General features: G+C 43.4%; 2 protein-coding genes across 2 annotated transcripts in view; both read right to left on the bottom strand.

Moving 5' to 3' along the window:
* Positions 1-243: 243 nt before the first annotated feature.
* BAG2 (BAG cochaperone 2) lies at positions 244-15366 on the bottom strand. Its single transcript, XM_036870158.1, has 4 exons — positions 15279-15366; positions 12502-12955; positions 3147-3256; positions 244-1690 (listed from the first exon to the last, which is right to left on the bottom strand). The coding sequence occupies exons 1-4, from the start codon at positions 15364-15366 to the stop codon at positions 1278-1280; spliced, it is 1065 nt and encodes a 354-aa protein (XP_036726053.1). The 3' UTR covers positions 244-1277.
* ZNF451 (zinc finger protein 451) overlaps positions 14739-17918 on the bottom strand; it is an 86316-nt gene continuing 83136 nt past the window's right edge. Inside the window, exon 15 of the mRNA XM_036867733.1 lies at positions 14739-16830. Within this exon, the coding sequence (XP_036723628.1) occupies positions 16784-16830 (47 nt within the window). The 3' untranslated portion in view covers positions 14739-16783. The remainder of the gene's footprint in view (positions 16831-17918) is intronic.

Below are 17918 nucleotides of genomic sequence, written 5' to 3'. Positions count from 1 at the left end.
GAATACCTATCTTTTAATGAAAATTGAATCTGATATATTCATACTGAAGTAGTATTTGGGGAAGCTGAAGTTTTTGTGTATCAGTAGCACTAGCTATTTTGAACAAATAAAAGTGTTCTATAGTTGCTGCATTTATCACAGATAAAAGAATAATCAATCAATACACTGGTCAACCTTGTTAGTGAACAAAATGCAATCTAAATTAAGGTATTTCATATTTAATATTAGAAAAAAATGCTCAATGCTGAAAAGCTCTCAGTGAAACAGCTACTTTTTAATTATTTAAGACGGTATAAATTGATATAACTCTTATACAAAAAAACTTTGGAAACATATCAGGCCATGAAAATGTATATACCCTTTGACCCAGTAAAACCCATTGCTGGGAATTATTTATACAAAGAAAATCAAAAACAAAGGAAAGAAGGAAAAAGCTCTACGTACACAAGTATGTTGCAGTAATAAGCAACAAACTGGAAACAACCTAAATGTCCAGTAAGGGGAATGGGTAAATTGTACAACTACATGGAATAGAGGTTCTTAAGTTGAGAATTAAAAGCAGACTTTAAAACAGTATTTAATTTTTCCTTTTAAAGGCAAGTTACAACATTGTATTTCTGTAATGATTAAAAATTTAAAGAAATGATGCATTTGGAAAAAGATGAAGTGGATATACCGTATACAGTTCAGAGTGGTAAAATTAGAGGTGAAGTTTCTCACATTTTATGTCATGTTTTCACGTGTTATCAAGAAATAACATTCGGATTATGAGATGCATAAATGTTTAAGTTCAAAATAATTTGATATAGATGTCTAAAAAACCTGCTGAATGAAAGAGAAGACACAGGGAAGGTTCCCTTCCATAATTCCAAACTCACTGCTTGGCTCACAGCAGATGCGTGGTCAGTGTGTGCCCGTGTGTCTTTGCAGACAAAGCCCAGGAGAGAACCGTGATGCTTTTACCCCTAGCCGAGCACTTATTTCCCCCACATACTAAGTGTTCATCCACAGAATAGTAAAATATAGATATATATATATATGAGGTGCTAGATCCTAGTACAAGACAAGAATTCAATCTAAAAACTTCTTGAAAGGTAATCAAAATATTTCTAGTTTTAATTGTTATTCACAAACTAACAACACAGATATTTTCCTCATCGGAAACAACTATCAGTATCAAATGAGTTGTTATGTCTAACAAACAGAACTAGTTATCACTTAAGATAGTACGTTATCATTTTTATGTGATTATTTATAAGGGCTCTTCGGTTGGAACACTAGTTGAATCTGCTTTCAGTGTTTTGTAGCAGGGTTTTGGAAGCAGCCCCTTTAGAATGCTCCAGCAGCTTGATGGCCTTGTCAGAGTTTTCAATGTTCCTAAGCAGGGTCTCTAGTCTTCTCTTAATTTTCTTCTGATCCTCGAGAGCACAGCCAATCACGATGGACTGGAACTTCTGATCCACCGGCCCCGCAGGCACCTCGGAGGAACACGCGCTGTACAGCGACATCAGGTGACTCTTGGCGTTTCCCAGATCATCCAGAAACTTACTGACCACCTCGTCAATGACCCTGGTGGCGTGCTTGAGGGACTCCTGCTGCTGGGGGTTCCTAATTGTTTCTACTGAAACTTCCACAGTCAGGGTTCGTCCCATCAGACGGTTTGCAGTCAGATTTAATTCTTCTCTTTCTCCTAATCATGAAAAGTTTGAAATATCAGTCAATATGAGACATACACGCATCTATGTCAAGAACACTAAGGCATTTTTGTGTGGCTGAATCTATTCTGTGAGCACCTATGAATTTCTTAAAGAAAAAAGTTAAAACTACAGCAGTAAGATTAATTTATAAAGAGTATCAGATTGGACACCAGATGACTCTGCGGTTGTCATGTCTGCAGAAGCTGGGGCAGGTGTGCGTCTGTAACTGGGGCTTTGTGCTGGTTAGAGCAGGAGATTGGATGTCCTGGATCTACATGAGGATGTGCATTAGAGGAGGGAGATAACTTTCCCTTTACCTTTCTGAGCTTTTGGCTGAGACCCTCCTGTAATAAGACAGATTAACAAGAAAAAAACCCAGAAGCTTATTGACATGTATACCCCATGTATACATGGGAGATCCCCAGGGAAACTGAGTAACTCCCTGAGATGGCCCAGCCTCCACCCAAAATACCCTCAGCTAGAGAAGGTGAGGAGGGAGGGAGGCAAGTTCTGGAGGTTCCCAGAAAAGGCACAATAGACAAAGGTAAGGTTCTTATGTAGATTCAGTAGGTGCCTTCTCCACTGGTGAAGGTTTCTTGTAATTTAGTCATCCTCCTCTTCCTGGTAGAGAGGGAGACACCCTTACAAATGATTTCCTTTACAAAATGTAAATGTAAATTTCCCTTACAAAACGGTGACTTCTTTTGTTTTCAGAGCTCCTCCTCCTGTGTCTGCAGTTTCTCAAAAATAGTCAGTTCGGAATAATCCTTAGGCCAGAGAGGCATATTTTGGGGCCTCACATTCTGTGTGTGTATCAGAATACAATGCCCCGATTCTGGCTGAAAAAAAGCCATGACACTGGAGGAAAAGCTGGCCTCAAAATGAGGCACTGACTTCATCCCCTCCAGACTAATTCAGGCCAGTAATTCAGTCTGAGTCTTGGCCAGCATGAAGAGGGTGCTGGGTTATCATTTCACTATTTATATGGAAATCAGCAACCTGTCCTGCTCTGTAACCTCCTTCCCAATTCACTGCTCTATGGCCAGGACAGTGAAGAGACAGACTAGATCTTGACCCCTCTGAGGATGTGTGAGTGTGGGTCTGGGCCTGGATGCACACTTGACCGCACCAGCTGCTCGGCCCACAGGCCGGTCCTGTGCGGCCCCAGGGGAGCCCGGTTAGCAGGAGCACCGCCCGCTGGTGCAGAGCATCAGGCCACCCGGCCCTCCTGTGGAACCGGGTTTAGTGGGTCCATGATCTGTGTTCTCTGCCTTTCTCCCCTTCCCCTCTTTACGTTACACCTCCATTCATCTCCTTTTGTCTTCTCTGCTGCCGACCTTGTGCCCGTTTCCTCTGCTGTCACATCCTGCCTGGCCCGTCTCTGCTGGGCTGGAGGAGCGGCTCTGCGGCACCCCCGCCGCCCCCCTCGGCCCCGGGAGGGGCCCTCACCGTCGCTGATCTGCCGCATGTCCTGGCTGTTCTGGATGCTGTGGATCATCTCCAGGAGGACCTCCTTCTCCTGCTCCACAGCCGTGGCCGCTTCCCGAAGAGCCTCCACCCTGCGGAGTGCGGGGGACAGGACAGTTACTGGAGGGAAGCTGCATCTTCCTCATCTCTCCACTGCTCAGTCCAGCTCAAGTGTAACGACGATTAGGAAGGAACACTTTCCGAAAACGTATTCCTTTTTATTTTTTATTCTGTAATTTTTTTCTTTTTAATCCACTTGCTCTGTGGCTTCCAGTTTCCTCCCCACTCACAGGGCAATCATTCTATTTAGTGTCTATCTATTTGTATTCATTTTTACAAAAAAAATCTGTACTCATGTACTTGTCTATTTTCAATTTATTTATATCTCACTGTTTCTTTCTTCACTCAGCAGCATACTTTATTATGAATCACCAGGTTCCCGTGTCCCTCACCTGATCTGCCCTCCCTGGCCTAGCGGAGACATGCTCTGTCCCCCAGCTTCCGCTCACAACGCGTCCACGAGTACCCTTCCCCTTATGGCCCTGATAAGAGGATCCATCCCAGCGTGGAACGGCTGAGACACAGGGTGTGTGGACTGTCATCTGACTCCACCCTGGATTGTTCTCCAGAATGGCTGGACCAGGAGTCCCTGTGTCCCAACAGCCCTACGAGCACTCAGCATCTCCCAACTTTCTAACCATCTCTTGCCAGGCTAACAAGTGATATGTCAGTACTTAATCTGCACTTCTTTCATTGCTAATAATTTTGGACATCTCTTTGTATCCTTGTGAGCTTGTTCACGACCTTTGCCTATTTTTTCTTTTTTAAACTGGGGTTACTGTCCTCTTGGTGATTTGGTGACAGACACTGTGACCATCTTCTCCCATCCTATCCTATATGATCTGTGTCTGGGAGGTCCTTCACTGAACAGAGAGCCTTATTTTGAAGTGAAAAGTAAAAAGATCCATCTTTTCTTGGTTTTGTTTTACCTTGACTCATGCTGTGAAGTTTTGTTTCAGGGTCCTCCCATCCCTAGGTCAGGACATACTTTCCTACATCTCCTTCTATTAACTTGATTGTTTCACTTTTCTCATACTTATGTCGTAATTCATCTAGAATCCACCTCTGTATATGGTTAGGTAAGGATTTAACCATTTTCCCCAACATTATGCACCCCAAATCCATCTTTCCCTCAATGATTTGTAGATTGCCTCTGAAATCTCTATTCCATCCAGTAGTATTTTGACTGTTCTTACACCAACACCCATTTCTTAAAAATAGCACCAGCTTTGTTTGTGATATGCCTTAGTATCTGGTAGACCAGTCCTCTAATCTTTTTTTTTTTATTTTTGGCTGCGTTGGGTCTTCATTGCTGAGCGTGGGCTTTCTCTAGTTGTGGTGAGCGGGGGCTACTCTTGGTTGCAGTGCGCAGGCTTCTCACTGCGGTGGCTTCTCTTGTTGCGGAGCACAGGCTGTAGGCGCGCGGGCTTCAGTAGTTGTGGCACATGGGCTCAGTAGTTGTGGCTCGTGGGCTCTAGAGCGCAGGCTCAGTAGTTGTGGCGCACGGGCTTAGTTGCTCCGTGGCACATGGGATCTTCCCGGGCTAGGGCTCGAACCCATGTCCCCTGCATTGGCAGGCAGATTCTTAACCACTGCACCACCAGGGAAGTCCCCAGTCCTCTAACCTTTAAAAATAACATAGCTATTTCGACTTTTATCCCTCCATAAACTCTAAAGTAAGTTTATTGGGTTTCTCAAAAAACTGGAATAAATTAGACACCTTTAGAACATTGTCAGTTCCTCCAAGGGTGTCTCCTTCATCCAGACCCTCCTCTACATTCTTTATTAGAGTTTTGAAGTATTCTTGATGGTAGTCTTACAGACTCTTTTAAGTGTTTTGAATATTTTGGATATTGTTACTATTGTGAATAATATATTTACATATATACTACATTTTATAGTTGGCTATTGTTAATTAGAGAAATGCTGTTTTTGGTAGGTTCATGTCATAACTGGCAACCTTCATTTACACTTATTCATTTTTAATGGTTTTTTAATTTCTATTAGTTCTTCTGGATTGATGATCATTTCATCTACAAAAAATGAAAATTCTCATCTCTTCCTTTTCAATCCTATCAGCTCCTATTTTTCTTTCTTTATAGCACTGACTAAAGTCCTCCTGTGCTATATTAAACAGTGGCGCTAAGAGAGGGCATCTTTGTCTTTTCCCGAATTTAAAGAGAACGCTTCTGTAGGTTTTTGGTGTAAAGCCCTGATAACCCCGCAACTATACACACATGCACTTACTACACACGCACGAACACAACCAGTGACTAAAGAACGAGGCTGTGTAATTATGAGAGTGAAAGAAAACAAAATCCTGTGTGTTTAAAGTGCTGTTTCCAGGGCACTTTCTTGGGTTTTTTTTTGTTTTTTTTTTTTAAATGTAGCATCCAGTCTTGAATTTTTTTTTTTTTAAAACATTTATTTATTTATTTATTTTTTGGCTGTGTTGGGTCTTCATTGCTGCCCGGGTTTTCTGTAGTTGCAGCGAGCGGGGGCTACTCTTCGTTGCAGTGTGGGCTTCTCATTGCGGTGGCTTCTCTTGTTGTGGAGCACGGGCTCTAGGTGCGTGGGCTTCAGTAGTTGTGGCACGTGGGCTCAGTAGTTGTGGCTCACGGGCTCTAGAGCGCAGGCTCAGCAATTGTGGCACACAGGCTTAGTTGCTTCGCGGCATGTGGGATCTTCCCGGATTAGGGCTCGAACCCATGTCCCCTGCATTGGCAGGTGGATTCTTAACCACTGCGCCACCAGGGAAGCCCCTCTTGTTTTATTACACCACAACTAGATAAGTTGCCAACTGTTGCAAAATAAATAGTGACAGACCTACCTCCAGTACTCAGATGCTCTTGGAAACACAGATCACAAGGAGATCTAATCCCTTCTCTCTTCCTGGGCATGTGTTCTAGCATGTGTTCCTGCCACAGGAGGAGGCCCTCACCCCAACCACACACGCGCCTTTTCCCCTACAGGCACCCACCTGTTATCCCCCAAAATAGCACCGACACACTGTACAGTCACAGGGTCTCGATTCTCAAGATACTAAATACATTGTTGGACTCTGTGTTTATAAGAGCCAGTAGAAGCAAAGAGCTCGTAAGAATCTTATGTGACAAATTTGGCTGGAAAACACAATCAAAACCAATATTCTATAAAATAGTAAACACACAGCATCAGGCTGCCTTCCAGCCCCATTCATTATGTGCTTACACATTTCACACAAGCAGACTCTCAGGGCCCGGGACACATGAAAGTGGTCAGGTTGTCACTAACAAGAAACATTTGTGCAAAAACACAAACGTGACTCTAGTATTTAAATGGCACAGATGAGTCATTTGATTGGTAAATGAGATGATGCTGAAAGAAGAGATTAATTTTCCAGCACTCCTGAGTTTATATTCAAATGTAAGATGATAAAGAGAGAATTGTTACTCTAAAGAAGAACACTCCATTTATGATAATAAGTTATACTAGTAAGTTCATGAAGTTGTTAACAAGAAAATGGTTTGAAAGGAGACCCTCTAGAAAAAAATATAATAAATCTGTCATATAAAGAAGATATTTTTTCATTAAATGAGACCAAATATAGAGGCAATTAGATGGAACTTTTATTTTTTGTCCCACAAGGCTAGAAACTGCCAGGGCATTTTCCCTGTGAAAAACAGATTTCATCTTTTATAGAACTTCTTATATATGATTTTATGTAAACCTTTTTCATTTCATAGCAAAGGTAAAATTTCATCCTTCAGGATGTAAAGATTCCCAGGGGTTTTTTGGCATCTTGGCCCTTTCATCTTCTGTCCCCCGCTTCCTGAACATTCCTTATCCCTGGCCCACGTCTACTGAGTGATCCTTTTTCAAAACCCAATCCTTCTGGCAGGAACTGTCTCCTTAGCAACTTCCTCCTTCCCCTCCCTTGAGGTCATCAATACTGTACATCTGTCTAGTGTATGGACATCACATGCTTAGTTTTTTCTTTTAAAAAGCTGAACCTACTTCTCTACTTAGTTTGCTTAAGTCATATTTATCAGCTATTGGTCTCCTTAAATTCAATTCATATACACATCTTTTTGTCTACATTAGTTCTAGAAAACTGTTAGCCATTAAACCTTCAAATATTTTCCACCTGCCCTTCTGTGATTTCTCCTGGAACTCTGTTCAGAGGCGTGTTGGACCATCTCACTTTATCCTTCACATTCTTAACACATCGCTTGACAACACTCCTTGGCAGAGGGGGGCAGCTCTGTTTTTACCAGCAGATCCTGCAAGAGCTACATGTCCAAATTGGGAAAGAACTGATCCTCACGGTAAGGCTGGCCCGGGCTGTGCTCCTGGAAAACTCTCTGCATGAAATCACAGCTAAGCTTTAACAGAACCTGTGCTCAGAATGTTCCTGCGAGGACAAATGTGGAGCGCACGCATCCTTGGCTGGTCCCCGGGGCCCGGAGATGGCAGCCTGGGACCAAGGGACATGGTGCTGGGAGGTGGTCTCCCAGGCCAGCCACCCCGGCACGTGCTCTGTGCCATGTGCAGGGACTGCAAGGGCCTCAGTCCTGCCACTCAAGCCAGAGCTGCTGCCACTTACTAGCTGAGTGACCTCGAGTAGTTACTTACATTCTCTTTGCCTCAGTTTCCTCATTTACAAAATGGGGATAATGAGACGGTGGGTGTGACTGAATGAAGTAAAGCAGGTAGAGTTTAACACAGTGACTGACAGCGTTGACTAAACAAGCTATGAGTTAATAGAGATGCAGTACCCATGGATATGGATGGCCAACTCCTACACCATTTTATAGAAAAGATTTGAGCATCTGTGGCTTCTGGTACCCCACGGACCCTGGAACCAATCCCTGCAGACACTGAGGGACCACTGCATGCAGTCCATGCCCAGAACTGGTGCCTTGAATGCTAGCTTCCTGGTCGTTATTACATGCTTACCATTATGAACTCAGGCTTGTAAATAACAAGAAATTGTGCTTTCATCAAAAGGGGAAATGGCAAATGGACTTATTTCAAAGAAATTACTTCTAAAACAGGTTCTTAAAATCATAGTCCTGTTTCTTATTCAAAATTCTTGTATCAAAAGAATACTACAGGGACTTCCCTGGTGGCACAGTGGTCTCCAATGCAGAAGACACGGGTTCGAGCCCTGGTCCGGGAAGATCCCACATGCCGCGGAACAATTAAGCCCGGGCGCCACAACTACTGAGCCTGCGCGCCAGAGCCCGCAAGCCACAACTATTGAGCCCGCGCGCCTAGAGCCTGTGCTCCGCAACTAGAGAAGCCACCGCAACAAGAAGCCCGCGCACAGCAACAAAGAGTAGACCCTGCTCGCTGCAACCAGAGAAATCCCACGCATGGCAACGAAGACCCAACATGGAGAGGAGAGGGGAGGGGACGGGAGGGGAGGAGAGGGGAGGGGAGGGCAGGGGAGGGCAGGGGAGGGCAGGAGAGGGGAGGGGAAGAAGAAAGAATACTACAAAGATCACTTATATTTTAGGCAAGGTTAAGATTTTGAAGGGCTCCCTAATCATCACCAAAATGATAAATTACATTCACTACTGAGACACTCTGGTGTAAAAAAGGGTCTAGGCTTTAGTGTCAGGAGCTACTCATGAGCAGGATGGCCTCAGACCGGCCACTCAGTCCCTCTGGACTGGATTCGCTCGCTTCTAAAGGAGGGAACATACGTCCTCCTCCTGCCTCAGAGGGTTTTGGAAGATTCACATGACAATGTCTACAAGCAGTGATCTTTTAAAATACAGGCTCTTATACAATATTAACTATGGCGCCATCTTGTCTTGTGGCTCCTGGGACGTTGGTGCAGTGAAACTGTCAGCTAAATGACCACATCCGCCCTTGCCCCATCCTTCATTCCTTGGCTGCCATGGAAGCCATGGTGACTGGCTGATGGCGGGGGAGGGAGCCACAATAGGACGAGTTTGGGGACATCTGTGAACAGCTAGTCTCCCAGTCCTCTCATTCCCCTCGGCTGTTCTCCACACCCCACGTCCCAAGCATCTTCACCACCACCCAGAGCCTTCAGGGGCCACTCAACACACTGCACAGAGCAGGTGTTCAATAGTCCCTGAGATCAGGGACTCAGGGACACCAATCTAAGTGGAATTTTCACCTCTTTCAGTAAAATCATATACTATTCCTACATTTTTGAAATATGACATACTTTAAGAAAATTCAGGCATAAAGTATTAAGCTCTACAGCCAGTCTTCCTGGGTTCCAGCTGTGTGACCTTGGACGGGTCATTTAACTTCTCAAGCCTCAATTTCCTGCCTGAAGAACAGAGGTGACGGTAATTTCCACAAAGGCACAGGGCCTGCAGGGTCAGCGCTCATTAACTAAATAACTGTTAGTGGGTATCATTTATGAATTATGATCACTGTTAAATTAGTTAACAATCATAAGCAAAGTGTTTAGAGCCACTGACGAATGGAAAAATCAGACACCATTTGAACTGGTCATGAAAACCGGGAGAAAGGCATCACCTTTTAGGAGGAAGCAAAAAAGGAGGTGAGCCGGCGTCTAAAAAGAAAGGCTAGTGTCGTGCTAACATATAGAAACAAATGGAGTTTCTTTAATGATTTGTCAGATGCTGCCAAACACCTGAAAGCACTTTAAACACCATGGACACCAGTTCACAAGGCAGGTCATAAAGCACTGAGCATAATTCTATTTTCAGTTTCATATGGAAAAAGTTCTGCCACAATTGACAAAACTAGTACAGTGGGGGAACAGTAAACACCAGCTTCTAGGTACAGCCTGTAATTTTCACCCTACTTAGTACCCTGCCATCCTCAATATGAAATTAAACTATTAGATAAGATGACACATGAATGTCACATTTTCTTTTTAAACTTGATCTTATAGGCATGATTCTATCAATAGTTTCTTTTTTTTAAATTTTATTTATTTATTTATTTATTTTTTTTTTTTGGCTGCGTTGGGTCTTTGTTGCTGTGCACAGGCTTTCTCTAGTTGTGGCGAGCGGGGGCTACTCTTCTTTGCGGTGCGCGGGCTTCTCATTGCGGTGGCTTCTCCTGTTGCAGAGCATGGGCTCTAGGTGCATGGGCTTCAGTAGTTGTGGCACACAGGCTTAGCTGCTCCGCGGCATGTGGGATCTTCCTGGACCAGGGCTCGAACCCGTGTCCCCTGCATTGGCAGGTGGATTCTTAACCACTGCGCCACCAGGGAAGGCCCGGCATCACTTTTTTTTTTAATAAGGAAGAAACAAAGCTCACAAAGTCTAAATTACTAGAAAAGGCCCTAAATGAACAATTAGACACATATTAATCTTCTTAGCTCAAGGGTTAATTCAGCAAGTTACTATTTAATCACTTGCACATGGTAATCAGAATTCACTTTACATTAATGAAGCATTAGAATAATATTCAAAACCAGAGGCCTCCTTTTAAAGATGAGTACCTGACTGCTTCTGTACCTACCCTACGTGAGGCACCAGGTTTGAGGACAGTGCATCAGCTTGAAGAAAGGAGGGGCAGCGTCCCACCTGTTCCTTTAAGAAAACATCCTTTCTTTCTAACTAGGGGAGAGAGACCCCTGAAATGGTTGAGAACATGCCCTCAAAGTTCTGAAGACTGGAGGAGACGCTGAGGCACTTGTTTCGCTGCTACATAAAAAGAAATCATAATCTTCCCAGGGACACTCAGGAGCTCTAGTTTTGCTCCATCTGGTCCAGCTTGTTCCATCTGCCTCATTCCAAGCAGGACCCCTCTGTTACTCTCCATGAAATCATGGTGGTGGAGAGCTTATTTTCTGAGAAGACATCGTTTCTTCCCATGATGATAATAATAATAATAATAAACACATATATAATAATAAATGACAATTTAAACATATGTATTAATAAATGATAATAAATTATTCACTTGGTTATTAATGTACTTTATTGGCAAACAGACCCCTTGTTTTGGTATATTAATCCAGGGAGATAAAGACATATATGCAATGCTTCTTAAATTTTTGTCTTACGTACTCCCTTGCTCACCCAGAACCTGGTGAAAACTATGCGAAAAAAATTCCTTGTGGTTTCAGGGAGTTTGTTGGCGCCTCAATATGATTTTTCCTGTAACTACACGTGCACACAACTTACACAGTAACTTTAGTGACATAAACAGTTACAGGAAGTACATACAAGTTTTCATTCACTGTTAAAGGAAAAAAAAGTATTTCCCAATTTCTTAGAATTATTTAGGAATTCCATACAAGCCAGCCACTACATTTGCACTAAGGAGTGCCCGGTGGTGCCCGGTTCTACAGGAATTGACAGCACAGCCTGAAAGAATTCAGGAGAAGAGCAGGAATGAGACACTCAGAGCTCTGGGAAAACCGGCAAAACAGGCACTCGGAGAGATTTTCAGAAAAAATCTTAGGAACACATTCTTGCAATCTTCCCAAACTCAGAAAAACACTCAAACCATTAAGGGAGACATCTGCTCCTCCTGGTCAGCAGTAACCTGTCACCCAAATGCCACGCCCTCTGAGTGCGCGGGTCCTTCTCTAAAGTCAATTCCCGGGACCTTCAGCGGCCGGGACCGCCCCCCCCCCTTCCCCTAGTAGAACAACTCAGACTCTCACCTTGCACGTGTTTTTATCGCAATGGACACACTGATTACTTAATAACACCGTCATTAGTTAAGAAGGGAAAACTGACTCGTGTTACTCGGGCCAGAGACCAGCATTTGGAAGGTGTGAGCGGCGACCTGGAGAAGGAGCCCCCCACCCCACCCCCGCCACACACACCACACCCGGGCTGAAAGTGGCAGGGTGAGGGGACACGTGTCCTGCTCCTCTCCCGTCCTGGGATCAGATGGATTTTTTATATTTTGCAAAGAGATACAGTCATTCACAACGGGGACCATTGAACTGCCGCCTGTCCTAAAAATACACTATGGGAAAAGACTGGGCCGGAACACCTGGCCCCCAACGGAACGTTCCAGGAGCTCTGCGGACCCGCAGTGTCACAGCCCCATGTCGAGTAACGTACCCGTAACTTCCCTTCTCGGTTCTCACGCTCCCGGCGCTCGGGTCTGGAGCCGCGAAGGAGCGTGGCCGCCGGAGCGTGCGGGGCCGCTGACCCAGAACACGGCCGCTCCTGTGAAGGGACCCGCCGACCCAGCGCGGCCCTCCGCGGGGCCTGGGGCTGCCCAGCTCCCCTGCCAGCCGCTCCACGCTGCCCGCGCGCTCCCTGCTCTCGGTCCCCGCGCGCCCTCCGCAGGCTCGGAGGGCCGGCCCGCGCACCTGAGCTCCAGCTGGTCCAGGCTCTCCAGCAGGCGGCTGGAGCGGTCGGCCATGGACGAGGAGCGGCAGAAACGGCCCTCGTTGGCCTTGGCGCTGATCCTCGCTGAGCCATCGGCGTCCGCGGGCGGCCCGAGAGCACTTGCCTTCCCCGCGCTCCACCCGCCTCCTCTGACGCGCCGCCCGCGAACCGGGGAACCGGGAACCAGGCGCGGGTGCACGAGAGCCGGCCGCTGCTCTGTCCGGGCGCGGGCGGCCTTGAGGGTGGCGCGGCGCGGAGGCCTTGCTGGGCGCGGGACGCGTCTCCGCCCCGAACACCGCCCGAGGCGGAGCCCGCGCCCCCGGCCCCCGCCCCGCAGGGGCTCCAAGGGGAGCGGGCTTGGGCTGTGCTGGGGTGGAAAGGGCCCTTCATGCAACCGCGGCTCCTGGGCACTTGCCGAGATGAGAACAAGGGAGCCTGGAGGCCACAACTGAAGCTGATAGATGTAGGGACCAAGCTGAACCTCTTTTTTTACACCCGCTCTCCATGAAGGCATTTTAAATGACTTTCTTTTCTATTAAAATGTTACTGGTTGGGACTTCCCTGGTGGTCCAGTGGGTAAGACTCTGTGATCCCAGTGCAGGGGGCCCGGGTTTGACACCTGGTGGGGTAACTAGATCCCCATGCATGCCGCAACTAAGAGTCCGCATGCTGCAAGAAAGATCCCGCCTGCTGCAACTAAGACCGGGGGCAAGCCAAAATAAATAAATAAATTAAACCAAAAGAAAAGATGATTAAGAAAGGAATTTTGGTAAAGCACCCACACATGTTTAAAAAAAAGTTATTGGTTGGAATTTGAGTGAAATAATTATTATTTAAGGCCGTTTCACACCCCACTTATTTAAATCTCCAGTTATGAAAAGACGCACTAGACCACTTGGTCAGACACTATAAGGTCAGTGAGTGGAATGGGGCCGGGAGTACAAAGATGTATCGACGTAAATACTTGCGCTTTGCTCCCATCTCATTATAGCTCTCTGCCTCCAAGGATGAGAATGTACAGGACACCTGAAATGGAGATAATAACAGTTTAAAGCTGCATCACAACCTTTAATCTGAGGTCAAAGCCATTGAAATACTTGAACAGAGATGAGGCCTTTAAGGCTGGATCCCAATTCCTCTGAACTCTAAATACTAATAAACTTTTGCTGTAGGAGATTATCTGACCTCATTAAATGTTTTGCCCTATCATGACACCTGGAATCTTTAGACATTTTGTGAATGGTCTGAAAGTCTATCACGTAGCTTTGGAAACGTGTTGGACTCTCTTTCTCTCACACCCTGGACCCAGTGGGCTCCACCTTCAGAGAACACCCAGGCCCACTCCCACTTGCCTGTCCCCACTCCCCTACTCAGGTCTCGGCCAGCATCACTTCTCTCCTGCATCACCGCAATACCCTCCCACCTGGTCTTCCTGCTTCTGCTCTCAGGTCTATGCTCAGCACAGCAGCTACAGTCATCCTTCTAAATAAGGCACATCACACCACTTCTCAGAAACCTTCAGCGGCCCCTCATTTGTGAAATGGGTAAAAGCCAAGGTCTTCAGAAGAGGCCTCAAAGGATTCCGTCTCCTATTGCTCTCTGAGCTCATCCCGCTCACTCGCCTATACTAGCCTTCTTGCTTTTCCATGGATGTAGCAAGCTCACTTCCAGACTTTTCACCTCCACCTACAGCTCCTCCCCATACACATTTGCTTGGCTCACTCTCTCGCCTTCAGGTCTCTGCTCAAGTTCACCAGAAAGACCCTGACCTCCCTATTACAAATAGCAAGCACTCCCGCCTCGCCCCACCCCCATACTATCTTTCCCTTCCCTGTTTTCCTTCCCCATCTTGTCATCTCTCCCCCAGCTGTGCTCCAGAGAGGTGTAGGCTTTGTTTCACTCACTGGTGTATCTCAAGTGCTTAGAACAGCCACATGGTAAGTACTCAATAAATACTTTGTGAGTGAATGAATAAATGAATTGTTTCAAAGAAATTTAAAAGAAAATGATGGGAAAAAAAGCTCTTTAAATTGAGGCCCAGCCGATTGAGTCTCCCAGCTGCACTTGCCCAACGGTGTCCAGAGCAGTCCCTGTACCTTGTTCTTGGGAGAGGCCAGAGTGGAGGGCCAGGTCGTCAGGGGGACAAGGAGTAGGAGAAAGGGCTGGTCTGGTAGGATACCAAGCATCCAAAAAGAAAAAAAAAGCTTCTTAACCGAGATATTTTTATTTAAGACAATCAATGATACCACCAACCAGATACTATCAGTACATTATCTACATATCCTTTTTAAAATAAACATTATGTTATCCATCATTGCTTCGACAAAAGTTGTTATTCAGGTATAAAAATAAGGAATCACAACAAAAACTTTTTAAAAGAAAAAAAACCACAATAAAATAAAAAATGAATAAAAACAAACAGGCAAGCATCATTGTCAATGTTAGAAACATTTACTCTTGATAATATTCCCCATAACTTTCTGTAACATCCAGACTACCTCTCCTCCTCGTGTCTAAATTAAGTTCAAATTATGAAGTAATTTAAAAGTGATTTTTAATTGCTTAATAAGTAGAAATAGAATCAGTGACAATTATTAATTAAAACATTAGACAACCCAGTTACCTTATTTAAAGGATCATGATGAATTATCCCTTTCCCGTCATATGAAAAGCCTCGGTTACTCTTGACCATAGACACCACACAAGCGTCCTAATAGAACACAGGCTGCATCCCACCTGTGTGTGGCACCTCCCCTACATCTGCTGGACCGCTCTTCTTTCTGACACCCTTTCTGCTCCTCACTACTGAGCAAGCTCCGGCAGATGTCTTTACGGTCCGGCTCCATGACTACCACCCAACGCCTTAACTACTCTAACAAACAAATTAAAAATACTTTGGAAAAATGACTAGTACATTCTCAAGCTATGATGTGTACTTAAAAAAAAAAATGCAAGCAGGTAGGACAGAACTGACAGCTTAAGAAATAAAAACACAAATTGGTTTCCAATGTGGATTGAAAAGACTATATGATAATAATAAAAAAAAAACAGTAATACTATTTCACACTAAACTATCTAGTTGCAGAGAAAGACCAAAGTTCTAGCCATGATATATTTTTTTTTCTGTCTTAAAGAAAAATTTATATTTACAGAAAATTTTAAGTTTGGTAAGTAATTACTACTCGAAATTTTTAGGGATGACGTTTCTGGGTCAAATAACATGAAGCATATACACAAAGATTGTACTACAAGCCCCTTCTTAGTCTCCTAATTAGGTAACGTTTTTTATTATTCACAATGTGGCCTCAACATTTAAAAATTAAGTATTTAATACCAACTGTAGGAAACTGACATTTTAATGAATAACTAAAATGAAGATACCTCCATATGAAATAAAAATTTTAAAGGGTTAAGGAAGATTACTCCTGAGTAGACTTTCAACGTTATTTTCTGAAGAATACTATGTTTACACAAATATATATATAAAAGGACTAATATTATTAAAAATATGCCTAATTCTATGCAAATATTTTTTACATCATTCCCTTTAAACAGTAGATAATACAAGTCACATAAAAGTCTAAGCAGGTAAAAGGAATGGCAAAAGTTTCTTTCTACTACTTTCAAAGAAAATTTTTTTTTTATTCCAGCAATATGCAGCTCTAATTAAAGCAGGGATATACATATGAGTGAAACCCACAAAGAACACTGCTGATAAAATTTTTCATCTCTTTCCATGATCAGTTTCCATTACTCTCTCCCAATAATCATAAACAAAGATCTCAAAGGTATTATATATTAGTGCCGCATGAGAAGTAGAATTTACAGAAAAAGTGAGCTATGACAGCTTTATTTACATTCATTTTCACTCCTAAAAAAATAAACTAGAATCATCTGTACAGTACAAATAAAATTAAAGAACCAATTCTATTTGGGAAACATATAAACAATAGTCAAGGGCTTTTCTAATTTTTAATTCTTGTAATGTAAATATATGAATTCAAAGTTAACTGGGAAACATGACACCTATATTAGAATACATGATTTGTATTTGCATTAACATGTATTTTATTCCTCTATACATATTTGCAAAATAGCACAAAAATACAAAGCAATATCAGATTTTGAACATATGAAAGCAAAAAAAAGTTTTCAAATACATTTGTACTAGTAGATTTCTGATCTCCTTTAGAAAACAAACTCAAGAATTCATTATCCTGAGTCTCTTCAAGGCCACTTGATGTTGTGTGGTAATATCTTTAATTACATTTCCTCAAGACTTCTTCTAATCGCTTCTTCTAATTCCACATCTGCATTAAAAAACATAGAATTTTGATATTTAGGGCAGAAAACTAATAAAGATGTGCTTTATGTAAGTCTCATCAACTACATCTGTATTTTCAGGAAGGAAAGGAAATACAAATTGGAAAAACTGAGGGTAACTTGGCAGTTTCTTCATCATAAAATAAGACTATTTTGAAATATGAGAATCTGGATATAATCTCAAACTGAATTATAATATATCTGAGCTTAATTATGCTAAGAAACTTGTAAGTAATTTCCATTTAGGGATGTAGAAAGTCAACAAACTTCTAGAATCACTAACAGGTAATCACCAGACTCAACGTGGAAAATGAGTACGTATTTCCAAAAAGATTTGAGGTAATGCATATAAGACTTAAAGCAGAAATAGAAAGCCAAAACCATGAAATGGCAAAATCTCAAAGGCTATTAAAATTTTAGTTTTAAGCTTTCTAGTATCTAAGGCAAAGAGTCAAACTCACGGCTATATAATGTCCTCTGAGAAGCATATACACATATGCACTCACTGAACAAGTATTTATTGAATGCCCACTGTATACCAGGCACAGAATACAACGGTGAACAAGACTGACATTCTTGTGTTCACAGGTCTTTTTCTCCATTTCCCAAGAATGATGTTAAGGTCCAAGAGGGTGGAACTAGGTGTCAGTTCCTTGGCCTTCAGTAGCTTCTCACACCAGATTTATCTCATCCTGTCCAGTCCACGGTCTCCCAGAGCCTACTTGGTCCACAGACACAGGTAATTCTTCTAAGATATAGCCGCATCTTCCTCTGAGCTGGGGCACTAGTGTTATATAGTTGGCAATTTAAAACGCTACAAGCTACTCTACACTGTATTAAGTTAAAGCTAGATTCTGGGTCAGTGATTTGCCCTAAGATGAATTCAAAGGGATGAAGAAGTACGCAGAAAAGCCAAGATGCTCTTAGCGAAGAAGAAAAAGGTGACAAGATTTATTTTTATGAAAACTTATTACAAAGTTACAGTAATTAAGAGTGTGGTACCAGTGTAAGGACAGATGAACACATCAAAGGAACAGCATAGACAGCTCAGAAACAGACTCATGCATATATGGAA

The sequence above is a fragment of the Balaenoptera musculus genome, chromosome 11, assembly GCF_009873245.2.
Source record: "Balaenoptera musculus isolate JJ_BM4_2016_0621 chromosome 11, mBalMus1.pri.v3, whole genome shotgun sequence".
In the NCBI taxonomy this organism is placed as follows: domain Eukaryota; kingdom Metazoa; phylum Chordata; class Mammalia; order Artiodactyla; family Balaenopteridae; genus Balaenoptera; species Balaenoptera musculus.
This window is presented reverse-complemented; position numbering and strand designations above follow the sequence as displayed.

What these genes read in the sequence shown, in the direction of transcription:
- BAG2 (XM_036870158.1), bottom strand. Translation starts at nt 15,366, where the DNA reads ATGGAGCCGGACCGTAAAGACATCTGCCGGAGCTTGCTCAGTAGTGAG. An exon ending in AGAAGAGCGGTCCAGCAGAT is followed by an intron (nt 12,956 to 15,278) that starts GTAGGGGAGGTG and finishes TGTGGCCTCCAG; the next exon opens with GCTCCCTTGTTCTCATCTCG. An exon ending in CATGCGGCAGATCAGCGACG is followed by an intron (nt 1,691 to 3,146) that starts GTGAGGGCCCCT and finishes TTTCATGATTAG; the next exon opens with GAGAAAGAGAAGAATTAAAT.